Source organism: Haliotis rubra, unplaced genomic scaffold (genome assembly GCF_003918875.1).
Source record: "Haliotis rubra isolate DU_JTF1 unplaced genomic scaffold, ASM391887v1 Scf1415, whole genome shotgun sequence".
Classification (NCBI taxonomy): Eukaryota; Metazoa; Mollusca; class Gastropoda; order Lepetellida; family Haliotidae; genus Haliotis; species Haliotis rubra.
Window position 1 is genome coordinate 1 of NW_025765354.1, and position 18596 is coordinate 18596.

The 18596-nt window shown below is 41.4% G+C and overlaps 1 protein-coding gene across 1 annotated transcript; it reads left to right on the forward strand.

Moving 5' to 3' along the window:
* Positions 1-2235: 2235 nt before the first annotated feature.
* LOC124269055 (protein dachsous-like) lies at positions 2236-17430 on the forward strand. Its single transcript, XM_046704072.1, has 12 exons — positions 2236-2409; positions 2910-3074; positions 4713-4777; positions 6764-6998; positions 7617-7844; positions 8941-8968; positions 9636-9755; positions 12767-12877; positions 14138-14248; positions 14926-15042; positions 16823-16933; positions 17161-17430. The coding sequence occupies exons 1-12, from the start codon at positions 2299-2301 to the stop codon at positions 17337-17339; spliced, it is 1581 nt and encodes a 526-aa protein (XP_046560028.1). The 5' UTR covers positions 2236-2298; the 3' UTR covers positions 17340-17430.
* The last annotated feature ends 1166 nt before the right edge of the window (positions 17431-18596 follow it).

Sequence of the window (18596 nt, forward strand, 5' to 3'; positions counted from 1 at the left end):
GTACATTTTACGAATAGCTGAATATTTCTCACAGACAAACGCCGAGATATTACATGATTTACAAAATGAATTACTCAAATCGTTATCTTTAGATTTCCGATAATTGGTAACTCTAAGGTTATGTGTAAAGAAATTCCAAATTTACAAAATGGTCTGATTAAAGATCATTCAAATGGAGAATGTACATATACATTTCAGGCTCTAAAAGTGAATTTAAATTACTATAATATCTTTTAAATTGTTTGAAAAGATATGTCTTTCTGACGTTGAGATAAAATATTTAGGAATGACGAAACATTGCCAACATCTTGGCTTATCCACACATAAGAAAAAACATGTGTAAATAATAACATTCTTAAATCAGACACCCAACTACGTATACATTTTCCACTTTCATCCATTACTGTTAACATTTTATAACACTGGTGAGGGTAGCGATAATTTCTTATTCTAATTAACTTCATCCAATATTTAACAACACGCAACTGTGTAATGGTTAACATTCCGCCCAACTTCACCCAAAACAGCTTTATGAGATACGAAGTTCCTTACCCTCAAAAACCGTTTTAAAAAGGCAGATGAATTTTGTTCAATTAAATTATGATATTTTACACCCCACATTTCAGCACCATATGACAACATGGGAGCAATTTTGACTTTTTATTGGAAAGATTGAAATAGCTTGAGCATGCCTTAGTCCGTGTAAAAGCAGAGGAACATGTTTAACCCAAATCTTTATAATAAGTAGCAGACTTTAAATTTACTTTACCAATTGTCCACCTTTCATGCTGTGTACTTATACCAACATTTCGAAACACAATGACAATGTAAATTATCGAGTTTGGACCAGACAATACATTGATCATCAATCATCAATCAGCTCAATTGGGATACGATGACATGTGTCAACCAAGTCAGCGAGCCAGACCACCCTATCCTGTGTTACGGTTAATAATTTTCCGTGACCAACGGTTTTAGAGTCCCCTTTGAACCAGCAAAATAGAATACAGACAAGTCTAAAATATTCAATAATATATTGAACAAACAATGAGCAAGCTACAATGAATGGCAATACAGATTTCCAGTACAATGCAATTGAGTCACAAATCTAAATTATAGGGTCACAAGTATACGATATTAACTCACCAGAGTCTTGTCATTTACAGTGAGAACAGATATACTGATTGAAAGTTGTTTACACTGACAGCTGTTGAATAGACAAGCACATTCGGTCTTGATACGTTGATCAACTTGACGATGGCAGACAGTTGTGTATAAATCCAGTCGCACAAATCAACAACCAGCCTTTATATAGCTCTTACACAGTTCTCGAGCATTCTAGCAAAGCTAGGCTCCATCATATCCTCTCAGAATGTTATGGAAAATTCCACGGCATGACGAGAGACAAGATACACAAGCCAGCCAAGGGAGGCAACTCTGAAGCCCTATTTCAAAAGGCGTACCGCTAAAAATACATATATGATGCGAGATGCGAGACACATAGCAAAATAACTAACATAACATATTAAGATGACATGTAATAATATGATTAACACGAGAAACATCTCTCAAAATTACTTTGATATAATGCAGATACAAATATACAGCATCATCAAGGCATTATGCATTTACAACTTGGAACGTTGTGACCCATAAAACTATCACTTAATCAATGTGCTATTACAAATTACAAAAACACACTATCATAACACCGGTTAGTCGCCTCTTACGACAAGCCTGTGCTACTGAAGACCAATTCTAACCCGGATCTTCACGGGTTGTATTACCTCATGATAAGTGATTGTGTTTTTAAATATTGTGTTATATATGCACATGATTATTAATAAATGCCATTTAGAAGTTGGAAAAACCTCACCACCTCATCAATAAGTAACAAAGCTATTATCCGGAAAAGTTCAAGATATTCTTTGTCTGATATGTTTCCAATTCTAATAGCAGTGAATTGAGCAGGCTGATTCTATTGTCCACCAAATTACTTACACTGAATATGCATTCCCTGTTATACTATTTGCAATGGATACTGCCGAGTGCGGCGTTAAACAACTAACCACACATACAATGCCATAACTGATACAATCTGGGTGTTGCCTTTTTCTTAAACAATGTTTGCCTTAATGAATAAATGACATTAGACTTAACAGGTTCCACCTGTCTAGATATCACACCAATAGACTGTAAATGCATGACCACTGTTGTATCTGAATAATATCAAGCATATTTCTTATCATAAAGGGGGACAACGCCAAGCTATCGCTGACACTTGATTCATATTCATCGATGTACTTCGAGATTGTCCCGTCCACTGTCCAGGGGTCCACAAACCTGCTGATCAGAGTGAAGGATAACATCGTCCTGGATTATGAACAGAAACAGAGCATTACACTGATGGTAACACAACATACATAGCTACGCAAATAAAACCATTGTGTCTTTTATAGCAACGACGTGTTGCGAGCTACAACATATTAGCTCTCCCTACGTGACATTGGAGTGGTGTTGAAATGGAACACTGAAACAGTTAAGGAGTGACACCCATGTAAGCCAAATCATCATCTACATCCTCATAATAGATAGGTCTCGGGTTGTTATACTTTATAGAGAGGTAACGTATTCATTTCTCTAACGAGTTTTTGCACAGTTTCAGCTGATCGTTATTAAACATTATGATCAGTGTTGACTCGCGCTGCGTTTTATGCTAGACAATATAACAGACTTTATATTTACACATATCACCAACATAGAAATGAATGTTACTTCCTTGAGATTATTGGTGGATGAAACACTCTTCATAGATGTATTACATTCTCCCGGTATACAATGAGGCTCCACTACAATATCATTATGATTCTATTCTTTGAGCACTTCATCTTTACCCTGTAAATATCCAGGTTTGGGCCAACGAAACCTCCACACGAGAGAGAAACAGTGCATCTACCACCATTCAGCTGAATATAACAAATCAGAATGACAACAGTCCCAACTTTACCATGTCAGAATACAGCGCATCTGTCCCGGAGGGTAGCAGCGTCTCCACATCTATCATCACCGTCAAGGTATTTGTAACAATGTAACATATAACTTCACGCACACTGCCTACATCATCTGTCCAGGAGGGTAGCAGCGTCTCCACATCTGTCATCAGCGTCAAGGTATTTGTAACCATGTAACATGTAATTCCAACCACACTGCCTCTGTCCGGGAGGGTTGTACTGTCTAGACATCTGTCGTAACAGTGACGGCATATGTACCGTGTTAACCAGTTCTAAACCAATACTGGCCACACCACCTCTACCTCTACATTTGTCATGACCAAGACGGAATGTGATGTCATGACATCAATCAGTCTTTGTCACTACTGTTTTTGTACGTTCCGCTGTCATATATACTCAAAGGCAAAAGTTATTGTGGTTGACTTGAAGTAAGATATGTGAATTAACAACTGATATGTTTATGTTATCCTCCCCATTACGTGGGATCTGGGGATTTATCGAACCAGGGTTGGCCGTTGACTGCGCCAAGAATGGCTGAACCCCGCTGGCGAAAGGAGGTCTGGCATTGCCCTGCTTGAAGATCATTCCTGGACCGTTCTGCTGGAGAGATGGTATGACGACTGGATAAATAAATTGGTCTCTGTACCTGAGACTCGTTAAATGTCCATTGGTGGCAAGCAAAGGTGTACGTCCAGCAATCGTTATCCAAACCCAAACCATCATTCTACTGAGGCCAAAACAATCGACCTGAAGGACACAGTTCCTAATATAATGCTCACCACGTCGCCGGTAAACTCGGGTTCGGCCTTCATCTCGATGCAGGAAGAATCTGGACTCGTCAGTGAAGAGAACATGTCGCCATCCACGTGTTCTCCACCGCAGATGTTACCTGCACCACTGCAGTCGTAGACGTTGGTGACTTAATGTCAGAATTTGTCGTCTGGCAGGACGTCTAGCACGTATTCCGTGTCCGACAAATGGTCCTTGCCGATATCCAACTGACACCAGAAACTGTTTGGGCTGTCAGTGTGGCTGGTAGGAATCTTTAGCGCAGAACCTGTTGCGTGGTAACAGGTGGACGGCCACATCGCGATCGGGGACGGTCTGATAACGTTTCCACAAGCCGTGTACGGTGTTCCTATGCACGTTAAACTGCTGTTTTAAGCATTCCAGTGACTCGCCATCATTCCTTTTCAGTAGGACGTAGCATAGAGAAATGCAAGCAGATTCTTCCAAATTTGTGTTTTTCGGACCCGTTGACGTCTACACAATGGCTTTGGTGACAATGATTCGAGCTTTAGACCCACCCTTTTTAAAGGGCATATTTTATGCCTATTTTCTACGGACTTCTTGAAAGCACGAAAAACGCATGCAACCACTGACAGGGCCCTGTTGGGTGATGGATTAAGTGTAAAATAAAGAATAGTAAAATACATTATAAGACAAACCTTTGCCTTTGAGTATTGTTTGGGCATTTCTTAGTATTGTGATAAACAAGACGAACTGTACAAAATGGCTCCCACGTATGTTGCAAACGACTTATCATAATTCGGGAATTGGACTCCCCGATCAGCGGATCCTTGAAAAGGATATAATTGTAAAGTAAAACCACTGTCACACATGTGTTCTGTAACGTGAAACAAAGAATATCAATACTGTGACACGTATTTCCGTTCATTCTGTCAATGCTACTCTTTTCAGGCTATAGACAAGGATCTGCCGAACTTCGGATTTGTATCTTATGCACTACGGGATGGCGACGGAATGTAAGCATCCATGTAATTGTGTGTTTGAACGCATAATTTTCGCATTAGTGAAATATTCACATGCTATCAGCGAGTAACAACCTACCTTGATTGTTACTCCACAATATGTTGTGTCTCACGATCTCTTGCTCGTCTTGATATCTTGTGTCTCCTGATCTCTTGTGCCTCCCGACCTCTTGCGTCCCCTGATCTCTTGTGTCTCTTAATATCTTGTTCGTCTTGATATCTTCTTGTCTCCTGATATCTTGGGTCTCTTGATTTCTTGTTCGTCTTAATGTCTTGTGTCTCCTGATCTCTTGTGTCTGTCGATCTCTTGAGCCTCCCGGGCGCTTGTGTCTCACGATCTCTTGTGTCTCTTGATATCTTGTGTCTATCGTTCTCTTGAGTCTCCCAAGCTCTTTTGTCTTTTGATCTCTTGTGTCTCCTGATCTATTGTGTGTCTGGATCTCTTCCGTCTCCTGATCTCTTGTACGTGTGTATGTGTGGTATATACGGTATATTTTTCTTGTATATGTTTATCGCATTATTTCCTGTATGTACTGTATATAACGTATATATTATTTGTATGCATTGGATGTATTGCATGTATTTATTGTACGTGTTAACTGGTAGATTGTTGGTTTGCATCATGTGCGTATAGATGTATGCATATTAATAAACTCTTCAAAAAGGCTAAAAATAAGGAAATGTATTAAACGTATTAAGTCGTCTGATTTTTGCTTGAGGAATTCTTCGCAATTCCTCCTGCAACGCGTTGGCAAACCTCTGCAAATGTCTGGGGACAACGGCGACGATGTTGACGCGTCGATCAAGTCCGTCCCATAAGGCTCGATAGGGTTCAAATCAGGCGATTTGGAAGGCCAGGGAAGGACATTGACGTTTGCTGTGGCGAGATAGGCACCTGTTACACGAGCTATGTGGGGTTGAGTGTTGTCAGGTTGAAACAGCTCCCTCTGGCGGTTAACAATTTGTTGCGGTCGCAGGATTTGGTCTATGTAGCAATTTGCTGTAAAATTGCCTTGAACCACCACTAGCTCTGATCTACCCTTGTAGGACGTGATCCCCCACACATTGACGCTGTCTCCACCAAATCTGTCCTCCTTTCGAACGCAGATTAGCGCAAAACGGTCTTGGTGACGTTCGTCGTTGCAGGAGGAAACGCGATTCGTCACCGAACCAAACGCGTCCCCAGTTCCCCAGGTACCATGCCTGTACTCTGTTGCACCATTGGACACATTGTTGCCTGTGTAGTCGCGTCAGGACAGGTCCAATGTTCGGTCGATGTGTTTGAATTGTCACTTCTCTCAGACGATTTCTGATGGTTTGGTAGGAAATCCTTAAGGCACCTGTCCTGCAATGTTCGATGCTGTAGCAAATCGGTGACTTAGGAGAAACACCCGGACGAATCGGTACTTAGCATGAGTGGCCACTCTTGGTCTTCCACTTCTTTGACGATCTTAGGTCGAATCGAACCGGATATATCGATGCCATAATCGAGATAGGGTGTGTTTTGGACGTTGGAGTCTTGCAACGGCAGACTGGAACTGTCCTGGTTCCAATTGTTCAATGGCGATATTTCGGTCAGTGGCATTCAACCTTGGCATTTTAATCTTTGTTTAGTCGTAAATTGTGTAATTAAATGATGAGTTTGGTTTGGCCTTTTATATATCAATGTCTATACTATTGTTCCCGACACATTGCACGTGCATTACGTGGAAAACTTTTTTCTGCATGCACTTTTCATGTATCATTTTCTATGCCAAACATTTAGAGACACATTTTGGGATGCGTTTATGCACAGTGCACAAACAACCACGACATGATTAACGGGATTCAACCATATGACAAATGACGACTGCTGTCAAAATATATCGAAATGAAATGCTGAAAACGCTGTTTCTTGTTTTTCAACAGTGTACATGAGAATATTAATATCCTACACATTTGTATCTGAATATATTCGTTTCTGCGACATCTCTGTTCAAGGTTCTCCATCGATTCCTCTGGTCTCGTAACTGTGGCCTCTGACCAGCTGGACAGAGAGACCAAGTCTGTGTACTACATATCGGTGGAGGCCACAGACCCCGGAGGATGGAAGGACACCGCTCAGCTCACTGTCAGCATCACGGACGTCAACGATAATGCACCGGTATTCAGAAGAGACTACGACGGGTATTTGAAAGAAAATGAAACCTCCTTTAGTAAACCCATCATTGTGTCGGTGAGTTTACCAAATGCAAGGTATTGTGCGCAAGCTCACGTTAGCTGTTCCTTCATAGTTTGAAACAATGAAACAAACGATATTTGGTTTCTACATGTTGTTAAATCTACCAGTAACCGATTAATGCAGTCACGCTGATGCAAGGCTTTTATCTGGACACCTTTTTTATTGCCAACAAGCATCTATACTAAAAGTTACGTGGATGCAAAAAGGACATTTTCCTCAATACAAATTACACACCTTTTACGTCTTTTAACCTTAACTATGATGACATTGCCTACATTTGCTTCCTCTTCAGTACCCTCACGAAACTAGTATAGCAGTACTCAGGGATGCTACTAAGCGTATTTTCAGTCAGCAACAACAAAAGTGGAAACATCTTCAGAAAAAATATATCTAGGTGTTCAAGGAAATTGCAAACATTTACACACACACACACACACATATATATATATATATATAATATATATATATATAATATGGCAAAGTGGAATAAAATATGTTTTTCATAATCAAAGTTAACGTTTAAAATCTATGTCCATTTGCAGCTGACATTACAATTTAAACAGCGCAACACCAATACTAATAGTATACATATATTAACTTTATCTTCCAAAGACCACAGACGCCGACATTGGGGTCAATGCCCAGGTGAGGTACAGCATCAGCCGGACCTACCCAATCGACCTCGACTCCCACTTCGCCGTGGACGGTGTCACCGGTGTCCTCTCCGTGGTCGTTCCTCTCATGAACAGTGACACTAGCCAGGTTGCTGTGTTGGTGCGGGCCACGGACTCTGGCACACCTCCACTATTCTCTGATGTTAACGTTACAATTAGTCTCCTGGTGGGTATCATGCGTCATATCTGGATATATATCATATGTCATATCTGGATATATATCATATGTCATATCTGGATAAATACATTCATTCACATATTTCAATTCATGATTGAAAAATAATGGAGTTATATCGGAGTCAATCAATGTTGATATGATAGCAATGAATGCTTTGAGAGTGCATCGCCACTTGCACTTGCTTATGACCATAGTTGTTTGTACAGTAATCGCTCTACAGTGATTTATCGACCTTCTTGAATACCGTCAGAATCAAGAATGACATCCCATGCACGTATATGGGGATACTTCGTTGTGCACGTGCATCCCATGCGTTGTGTTTAGGGGTGGTGATACCGAGAAATGGTGGTGCCTTCATAAGATGTCTGTCTTTGAAAAGTTTGTTAACGCTTAATATACTTCCTATCCAAATTGAAAGTTCAGGTTCCCCTTCCTTTTCAAGAGTAAATATATGCGTAACACTATTAATGTGCCATTTTCCCAGGGACCAGAAATATGTAGTAAAAGAAATAGGTGTCAAACCAATTACAACCCAAGAAATGTTTTGAATTATCTATTGTATCATGAAATCAAATAGGTTTACAAATCAATGCATATTAATGTAAAGTAATGACCAAGACAGTACAGTTACAAAGGCAATAGGATATAAAATAGCAGTGGTATATGTAATGAAATAGGTGACAATAGTGTTCTCCAAGCAGCAACAGTGGTCAGGCTTACGAACCAGGCCTAGACTGGATGGCCAGGGTGAACGTAACAGTCTTCCCAGACTACTGGTCTTGTGAGTTTAGTTTTACGCCGCACTAAGCAATGTTCCAGCTATATGGCAGACTGGTCTTGAAAATGAGATGAGATGTAAATGTGCGTGTCTAAATACCTTCTAGGAGGTTTTAACTTTATGTTGTATTAGTTGATGAGTTCTAGAAACGTCTATATTACTTTTGACTCCCAGTCTGAAAATAGTAACAAACACACCACTTAACACTATCCAAATTGGATCTTAACAAGCAATGTAGTACAATTGCATCACTGTTTCACGATGAATTACACTGACACATTATAATATGAAACATTTTTTTTACAGACACCTGCACGAACATGTAGAGAAACAGGTAAATTATACCGGAAATGGAATTTGTCATGGATTGGGTATACATGTATTTTTCAGTATTTCAGCTGGGAAATAGAGAGAATTGAATGTGATATTGCTAAAAATAATTTTAACTTCGAGCTTCCGTATCGCTGATATCATGTTTGCAGGAATGAATGAGTTCGAACTAGCTTCTTTTGCGTGACGAGCGAAAGCTTTAAACAGGAGGCTGCACCACTGCCTACTTATGAGGAAGTAAAATAGCCGTTGATTTCGTTTTTTGTTTATATCTAGAATGGGAAAATAATGAGTGAGTGAGTGAGTTTGGTTTTACGCCACTTTTAGCAATATTCCAGCAATATCACGGTGGGGGACACCAGAAATGGGCTTAACACATTGTACCTATGTGGGAAATCGAGCCTGGGTCTTCGGCGTGACCATGGACAGTCGTCCATGGACAGTGCAGGGGTTAGTTTGAAGAGATTGTAGCTTCCATAAAATTCATTGTGGTAGAAATAGATATTTATATTTGAGTGAGTGACTGTTACTTCTTTAGCAATACTCCAGCAATACCATGGCGGGGGACACCAGAAATGGGCCTCTCACATAGTGAACTTGGGTCCTCGGCGTTTTAACCACTAGGCTACCCTACTGCCCGATTTGTGTTTGAAACTCCGTATTTGTTTCAGCGTGTCCACCCTGCACACCCATCCTGCACTGCGAGGAGGAGGAGACATCATCCAGTGTCTTCTTCAGGAGGTGCAGCAGGTGCGAGCAGGGATTCTACCGAAAAGCTGGTGCTTGCGAGGGTAGGTTAAGAATATACTTTGATGTACAGTTAATAGCTGCAGGATACACAGCAAACAGTGATGCATCAAAATCAGTCAGTCAATCACAGCATCATCGTTTGTGGTAGGAATCACTGTCAAATACTAATACCTGATATTGGTGACCTTGGCAGCCATCACGAACACATGCAAAGGCAAGTCTACTGTTCACGTGAAAGTATTTTCTACAAAAATAAAAAAAACACAAAAAACTCCAAGAACCAACCCAAAACAACGAAATTTATAGTAGAAGTCAAAATAGGGATTTGTATTATACATGCTTGTGACTGATGCATCATGATTAGAAATGCCAACGACACATTTACTATTACGCACAACTTTGATGAAAGCCACGACCTTGATGAAAGCATGTCTTAGACCATATGTGTACTGAATACAGGAGTCAAAGTCGCGCTTGTCACGCTGAAGACCCGGGTTCGAATTCCCACAGAGGTTACTCCTGTCATACCTTCCTACGTAACTTCTATTCTAATACGGCCCTTTCATGGTGTGAGCGTTCAAGACTCGTGATTGGAGGCAATCAGATTTAGTTGTGCAATCAGCGACGTTGTTTCAAAATTGATCATTCGCAAGGCCTCGGTAATTTCCGTATGCTTCGAGAAAATTAAACTTCTTCCCCTGCGCGATACGCAAAAGTTTCTTCTAGACAGAACTCAGTCATGTTATGGCGGATCAGTGGCGTCTCCATCGCCCTCGTTGACAACGGACAAGCTAGCCATTAAACGTCTTGTGTGTAACATCAACACAAGTCCCCGGCAGATGGGGGATATTTGTGGCCCCACATTTGCTTGTGTTAGTCAAGTTGAATCTAGGTCGATGTAACACGTGTTCTGATTGGATAGAAAGAAGGGAGATAATTCGTGTTGCGATCTTTTGCCGCTAGCGGATTTTACAAGAACCGGGAAATATGGCCGTATTAGAACAGAGGTTCGTAGGAAGATATGACAAGTAACCTCTGTGGGAAGAGAATGGGGTACAATGCGTGAAGCCAAATTCTGGTGTCCCCCGCGGTGATGTTGCTGGAATATTGCTAAAAGCGGCGTAAAACCAAACTCAGTCAGTCAGTCAGGAGTCAACGATCAGCGGATCCTTTTGCAAGAAAGAAACACAACTGTGCGACCACTGTACGATATGTGTCCCGTACCATTGCTTTCACTAAAGATGTGGCACTGATCAAATTGCTCTGATTAACAGCGAAACAATCGTACTTTTGATGTCCAAACGGTTACTTGAAAACGAGAAAAACTAAACTATCATATATAGAAAACAACACCACTGCAGTACATCTGGTTTTATGCAGAAGTTTACACTGTGTATGAGCTAAGCTCCTGATATGAAGTCTGTGTGTGCCCGACACGTTGCCTCTGCAACGTGAACAAAATAGAAAGAGAACAAACTAGAAACAAAACAGCAACAAACAAATAGATAAAATAAAAACACCAAAAAAAAAACACATTACAAAATCACACCCACAAAATACATACTATAACACAAGGCCTGGCGCTTAGGAAAAGCTCGGGATCGGGTGGTCAGGCTCGCTGACTTGGTTGACACATGTCATCGGTTACCAACTGCGTAGGTCGATGCTCATGCTGTTGATCACTGGATTGTCTGAACCAGACTCGATTATTTACAGACCTCCGCCATATATTATTATTATTATTATTATTATTATTATAGCATTTGTATAGCGCAAATATCCAGCTCAGCTGCTGATAGGCATTTGACTTTCCCTCGATCATTGGATGCCAAGCTCAAACAGCACATCGTAGTTTCAATCAAAACTCCCTGGGGAACATACAACTCTTGCAGCCACTAGGCGCACCAAGTTAATGTGGCTTTCCAATCCTTACGAGGAATCCATTCACAGCTGGGTGGACTGGGACTCATAATCACACACTTTTTTTGTCCAAGTTTACTGCACGTTGCTGTACCCGCAACTAGGTGTTTGCACGTATTCATGTGGCCACCATCTGGTCATATACCAACGGATTCGCGGGTTCTATTAAGTGCACAGGGTTGTGTACTGTACACTAGGGGTTGTGACAACACGGAAAGCGTCTGCACAGCAAAGCTGGAATATTACTGGGTGCGGCGTAAAACTAACTTCACTCACACACTTAAACATTTCCCACTATGTTGATTGGATGGATGGAATACCGATTGATGGAATTGCTATAGATGAGGCATCTATAGAATTGTGCTTGGCATTTGGCATAAAATGAATCTATCTATGCTACACATATTTCGTTACAACAACGGGCACTATAGTCTGAAAACACTGACAGTATTTCCCACGAAATTATCAAGTCCCATTGTTCCCACTAGTCATCACCAAAGAATAACACTATAATAGAATGTTTGAAACAGGACAGATACCCCATCTGTTTATTCTAGATAACACAACAGCAGATTGGTTGAAACAGTGAAGGTAACTTGAGATAACACTACCGCTGAATGGTTGAATCATTGTAAGCAACATCTAGAAAACACCACCGTAGGATGGTTGAAACACTGTAATTACAAATTGGACGGAAGCATTGATGGAATGACAGACCACTTCCGGGCAGTAGGTGCTCGGTTTGTAATATACGAATCATGGTCCCGATCCACAAAGCTTTCGTAACGTTACGACCTGTCGTAAAAACTACGAATGTCGTTGGCTAACACCGAACATCCACGACATTCGTTGTATTTACGACAGGTCGTAATGTTACGAACACTTTGTGGATCGGGACTCGTGGTTTCGGTTCTATTGGTGTGTTAGCCAGTGGCCAACGTTAACAGAACATTGCAGCTGTTTCACATTTTATGAATGTAAAGGGCCTCGCCTTTTTGTACTTGAATGGTCAAAACAGAATTTACATACCACTATATAATTAGGCACGTAATCAAAAGTCTCAGATACATTTCCGTGTGGTCATGAAGACTTTCATTTTATTTATATATTTCATGATGGTATTCTGAAACAGTATGCCCCCGCCCCCATGCTGGATGCCGTGATCTGATCTGCTCCTCCGCCACCGACGTCCACTGCACCAGCTGTTATCCGAGCTTCTATCTCACAGGAAACACCTGTTCAGGTGAGATCATCCTCACATCGAATGATAGTTGTTTCATGAAGCATTAGGGATGTGTACATCAGAATGTTACTGGACCAGGTGCAAAAGGTCTTTACGTGTGACGAGTTTCCCCCTCTTTCTCTCCATATATCAATACACTCACACACACACATACTCACTCTCTCTCTCTCTCTCTCTCTCTCTCACACACACACACACACACACGCACACTCACTTATAAACCCATACAGCGTCCAGCAACGTCCAGCAACCCATACAACGTCTAGCAACACCTTTGTGTCTTTCATGTGTCCAACATACTGTTGTAACGAAGTAATTGTTTGTTCCCTGTGTAAATATTTTTGTATTCCCCGTTTTTTTTGTGTTGTGTCGAAAATGGGATTACTCGAATAGTTTACATAGATTCCTTCCACTTCGACACAAGGTTGTTTGACTGTAACGTCAGTGAAAAGATTACCCAGTATTGACTGATTCCATTTGGTGTAAAGGGTAACATAGCGGTGAAAGACATGTTCACGGGCCAATGAAAGTCAGTGATGACACCAGGTGTTCACGAAAAGTGTAAGCATGTCATGCCCTACCGGCATTTGTAATTCGCCCAATTTGCTTCAAATAGGGGAGTATTTAGCCGACCCGAGATGACGCGGGTTAGAATTGGTCTTAAGCAACCAATGCTTGACGTTTGGGGGATTAACGGGATCGGGTGGTCAGTCTCGCTGTCTTGGTTGACACATGCCATCGTATCCCAATTACGTAGGTCGATGCTCATGCTGTTGATCACTGGATTGTCTGGTCCAGACTCGATTATTTACAGTCCGCCGCCAGATGCCAAGTGTGGCGTTAAACAACAAACCAACCAATGATTTAGCCTGAAGCCTCAAAGTAGTACTTCTGCGGGTTGTAATCAAACCAGAGAAAGTGATCGACGGACCGAAAAATCCAGTCGGATAATTTTGTTGATGCTATGTGGAACAACAGACATTCCGACGGTTAAAAGTAAAGCTGTTTTGGAAATAGATTTGGTTTGCAACATACCAGGGATCAGTATGAAGAAATCCATCAGAATTATCTAAACAAAATACAGCATTTCAAATAATCGTGATTAATAATCGTTTAGTACAATTGACACTGATTATATATACCTTATATAACAGTTGGTTATTCCAGTATTCCCTCCTGGTGGTTCTACCAGTATCATGTCATAGTAACAACACATGTACATTGCATCACTTCTTTGACATCTTTACGTCCATCTTCCAGATTGCCCTCAAACAGGACCTGACTGCCAACAAGTCGAGTGTACAGGTCCTCGACAGGTGACCTGCACGAAATGCAAAGACGGGTTGTTCTTCTTTAACAACCAATGCACAGGTCAGATGCATGTTTTCTTGCGTTCCATTCATACCATGACATAAATACCATATACCTACACGTAGATAGTAGATAGGGACAGTGGGAATCTCGTTAATCCGTCATTAATGAATGAAGAGTCATTTGGCTACCTTGAGAGAACCATATGATAGTTACTCCCCCCGTTTAACAGCGCTTGAGTACTTCTTTTAATTATTGCAAATTTATATTCTTCACTCACCACCTTGTAGATTGAGTTTACAAAGTGGGCAATACAGATAAGTGATTCCAGATCAAAGCAATTTGAAAATGGATTAAGGGTCGGGTTGTTGTTTTTGTTCTGGAGTTGAGATAGAATATAGATACTGACCGCCAGTGCAAAAGAATACCCAGTCTTAACTCACATCAGAAACAATTTCCGTTTACTGTAAATGGGAAAACAGCCGCGAAAGGAAAATTAATGTATCGCTAAAAATCAAATCCTTTTACAGTATCTCCTTGCAGGTACTCACCCAAACAGTTTTTGAATATTCTATACATTTTCGGAAATAGATATCAGATGATAAAAATAATCTGATTGATGAATATAATGCTGCAACTTTTACGAGCGCTTCCGACGCCCCCTGAGCAGCATGCCATGACCAGTTCAGTTCTGATATATTTGGATGTTTACAATGACATTATCTGATATCTGTCAGCCTGTCCGTCCACGATCCTGATCCCTGATTGTGTAGACGTTGCCAGAGACGGCTGCTTCAAACACTGGTGCAGGAAGTGTGCTCCTGGCTTCTTCATTAGTGGAACAGTCTGTGATGGTAAACTGTTTACTTTCTCAATTCTCGAGGGATGATCCTGGTAAGTGCGCCAAAGGCCGAAAGCATTAAGCGTTATATAGAATTTATGTATGTTGTAAGGGACAAATGACATTGATGAACTGGAAGTGATGTCCTCATTAAAGTCCAGTAAAGAGCAAGACCTGACAGCCTATTCAATTCTTCGTTCTAGTAAGTCTTTAAAAAATATACTCAGCAGCAAAAGAAACCTGTCAGTACGAATTCAAAATTAGATAGGCACTGTAATCAAATCATTACAGAAATGGACTTAAAAGGCGGATCAAAAACATCTTTTGTGTACAATATCTTGATACATCAATGAACAACTCAAAACAATTTCAAGACATTACGTGAACGTTTGCAGTCCATTCAGACTCTTGACTTCAGTATCTAGTGTGACCACCACGAGCGGCAATAACTGCAGCACAGCGTCTATGCATGGAGTGCACCGATTGATTGATGAAGGCCTTTGGCACCTGGAACCACATTCTGAGAAAGGTCTGGCGCAATAAAAAGGCTGGGTTCGGCCTTGGTATGAAATTATTCAGTCTACTCTGATTTCACCCCAAAGAAGTGCAAGTGGGTTTAAATCAGGACTAAGGGCTGGCCGCTGCATAATGTTGACACCGTTGTGCTGTAGGAAGTCCCGTGTAGCTCTGGCAGTATGGGCCCGGGCGTTATCATGCAGGAAAATGTTGTTCCGGTGACGTGCAAAATGTGGTATGACGTGGGGTCTGAGAGCTTAGTCGATGTAGCGCACCGCTGTGATGCCGCCTCCTCTCCCTGGACCAAGGTTCTGGAACACCACAGGACCCACTCTCTGGTTCAGGCCTATTCCAGGAGTCTCTTTCCATAACACATTGGTCTGAGTAACGCGTCGTCGCCATATTCTTGTTCAGCCATCTGCAGTTGATACGCAGAACCGACTCTCATCTGTGAACAGAACAGTTCTCATTGCCTGTATCGCCAGTTTTAGTGTTGTAGGGCAAACTGTAGACGTTCACGCTGATGACGAGGGGTGACGATAGGTCCACGGCAAGGTCTACGCAAGTGGAGGTTTCCGCTGTTAAGACGTCGGCGTACTGTATCAGTACTGATTGGTCTTCCGTGTGTTCCCACTGTCTGGCGTGCTGTTTCGGATGCCTGTATGAAGGGATTCTGTACATGCTGTTGCACAACATGGCGGTCTTGTCGTCTTGTGGTCACTTTTGGTCTGCCATTACGGGGGGGATCATTTGTGGTGTTGGTGGCCCGGAAACGTTGCTGCAGCCTGTAGATGGTCCGAACGTTGACCTGGAAGTGATTGGCAACGGCTTGTGCAGTGTGGTCAGCTTCCAGTCTTCCTAGCGCCTGGTTCCTCTGAGCCGTCTTGAGTAACGGCATCCTTCTGACGCTGTAATTTGAATGTTTCAACCAGGTTTGGGGATTTTTTTTATAGGGCTGGTCCATGTGAAGAGCACGTGCAGCATGAGTTGCATGAAAAAACATGGAGAACACCGTACCATCTCCGAGATCAGGTTACGTTTTTAGACCATTTTCCTGGTTTCCATTTTGAGTTTGGAAAGGAATGTGTTTGCTCAGGTAAAGTTTGAGATGTGAAAAATATACAATCAAAACATTAAATGAGCTTACAGTTATCCGTTTCTGCGAAGGAACATTCCAAACTGACGTTTCTTTTGCTGCTAAGTATATACGAAATTGGTTAAAAGCACCGAATCAAACAGGAGTTCACCAGAAATACATGTACTTTCTTCTTTGTCAGTCTGTCCCCTCCCTGATGCGGGATGTCAAGTAGCAGAGTGTAACTCCTCGTCATCATATTCGAATTGTGTACGCTGTTTCCATGGTTACCATCTACAAGGAGGATTATGTCGTATGTATAACTCAAAGCTTCTTCCGTTTTTCTGTTATTCTTGCCAGGGTCGGTGGGCTGCCTACTGGTGAAAGCGTTCGCTCGTCACGCCGAAGACCCGGGTTCGATTCACTACATGATTATAATAATGTGTGAAATAACTTTAAAAGCGTATTACGCCAAAGAAAAACAATATTTGAATTATACTTGATGTTTGCTGATACCTCTCTGTAATTGCCTATTGACAGATAATGTCTCTGGACAAGGATCAACCCCCAGTCAGTGTGCGGATCATCCCAAGGCCGACTGTGCCTCTCTACAGGCATCGCTCAACGTCTGCTCGGAACCGAGTACGGCCTGTGACTACTGCCCCCGGTACTGCAACATGTGTGACACGTGCACCCAAGGCATGCCTATCATTGGCTAATGACGTCTGAACCAGGATATAACGTTTACCTAATATTACAAATTGAATGAATACTTGTTACAGAAATTAATAAAGCCAAAGTAAATACCCATGTACTCTTCACTTGTTTATCGTTTCGTCTTAGATATCCAGTGTGGGTTGTGAGGTTGTGCGTGTGCGTGTGCGTGTGCGTGTGCGTGTGTGTGCTTGTGTGTTTATATCTTCAAGAACTGTCGGGGAAGTGGCCCTTTTCACACAGAGGATCATTGTCTGACAACATGCAGAGTACATATGCAATTATGACAATAGCACAAGCAGCTGTTAATGACCCACTACCAAATGCTGAAGATAACACGTGTTTTTAAATGGGTAAGTGTATTTTAAAACAACAAGGGAACACATACTACATGTCAAAATATGGAATTGTATCTTCATGTTAAATCTTCTGCTGTAACGGGTAAATTCTACAAACATTGACAACAGTTTCTACTGTCACTTACCTGAATTACACATCAATGCCAGAACGTCATTTTTTAGGGTCTTTGGAGGAAAAAACGTTGAACAATTTGTTTCAAAAACCAGAAACAGCAAATAAAGTTCAGAACACAACACTTTGGCAGTATATTAGTTCCATATGAACCGCTCAGATGGTTTGCAAGAGTATACTGACGTCCAGGAGAACGTTTAGACGCTTAGATTACTCAACGTCGTCAGATTTGGGATGGAAGTGTAATAGTATGGATGACATCACGACCTCATCACTGAGAAGGGCATCTCTTTGTACAAACACGACCATGTGCGAAATATGCATCATGTCAGAAAGCGCACATAAAATCCCCAAATGTTTTTCATAACCGTCATAATAAACTCGAGGACGTAACTTCACGTTGCAGCAGTATGAGGCCGCCCACGTTTTGTTGTAAAGTAAAAGACTTTGAGGCAGCGTACCTTTGATGAAGTACTGCTATGGTCGGTAATTGTTTCATCTCTCCCAATAGGACCTGTTTGGGATGAGATGGATCGATGCCAACGCTAGAATCAGAACCAAGCGTTAAAAACTTTCTCAGTTTGGCTTTGATTGACATTTGCACTAATACATCCCATCCCAGGACTTTTTCCATTATCTAGTGTCTGCAATCCCTGACTCGCTCGTAGCAACGGATATGGTGGACACAACCGATATCAAAATATATTTCTTGAGCTGTTACGTTTTTTTTTAATATGTTTTCATCCTTATCATATATTCATGACAACTGTATGTTTAATTTTGTCAGATCC

Coding starts and splice junctions, on each gene's coding strand:
- LOC124269055 (XM_046704072.1), top strand. CDS start 2,299: ATGTACTTCGAGATTGTCCCGTCCACTGTCCAGGGGTCCACAAACCTG. Junction 12,878..14,137: donor CACAGGAAACACCTGTTCAG/GTGAGATCATCC, acceptor TCCATCTTCCAG/ATTGCCCTCAAACAGGACCT. Junction 14,249..14,925: donor CTTTAACAACCAATGCACAG/GTCAGATGCATG, acceptor GATATCTGTCAG/CCTGTCCGTCCACGATCCTG.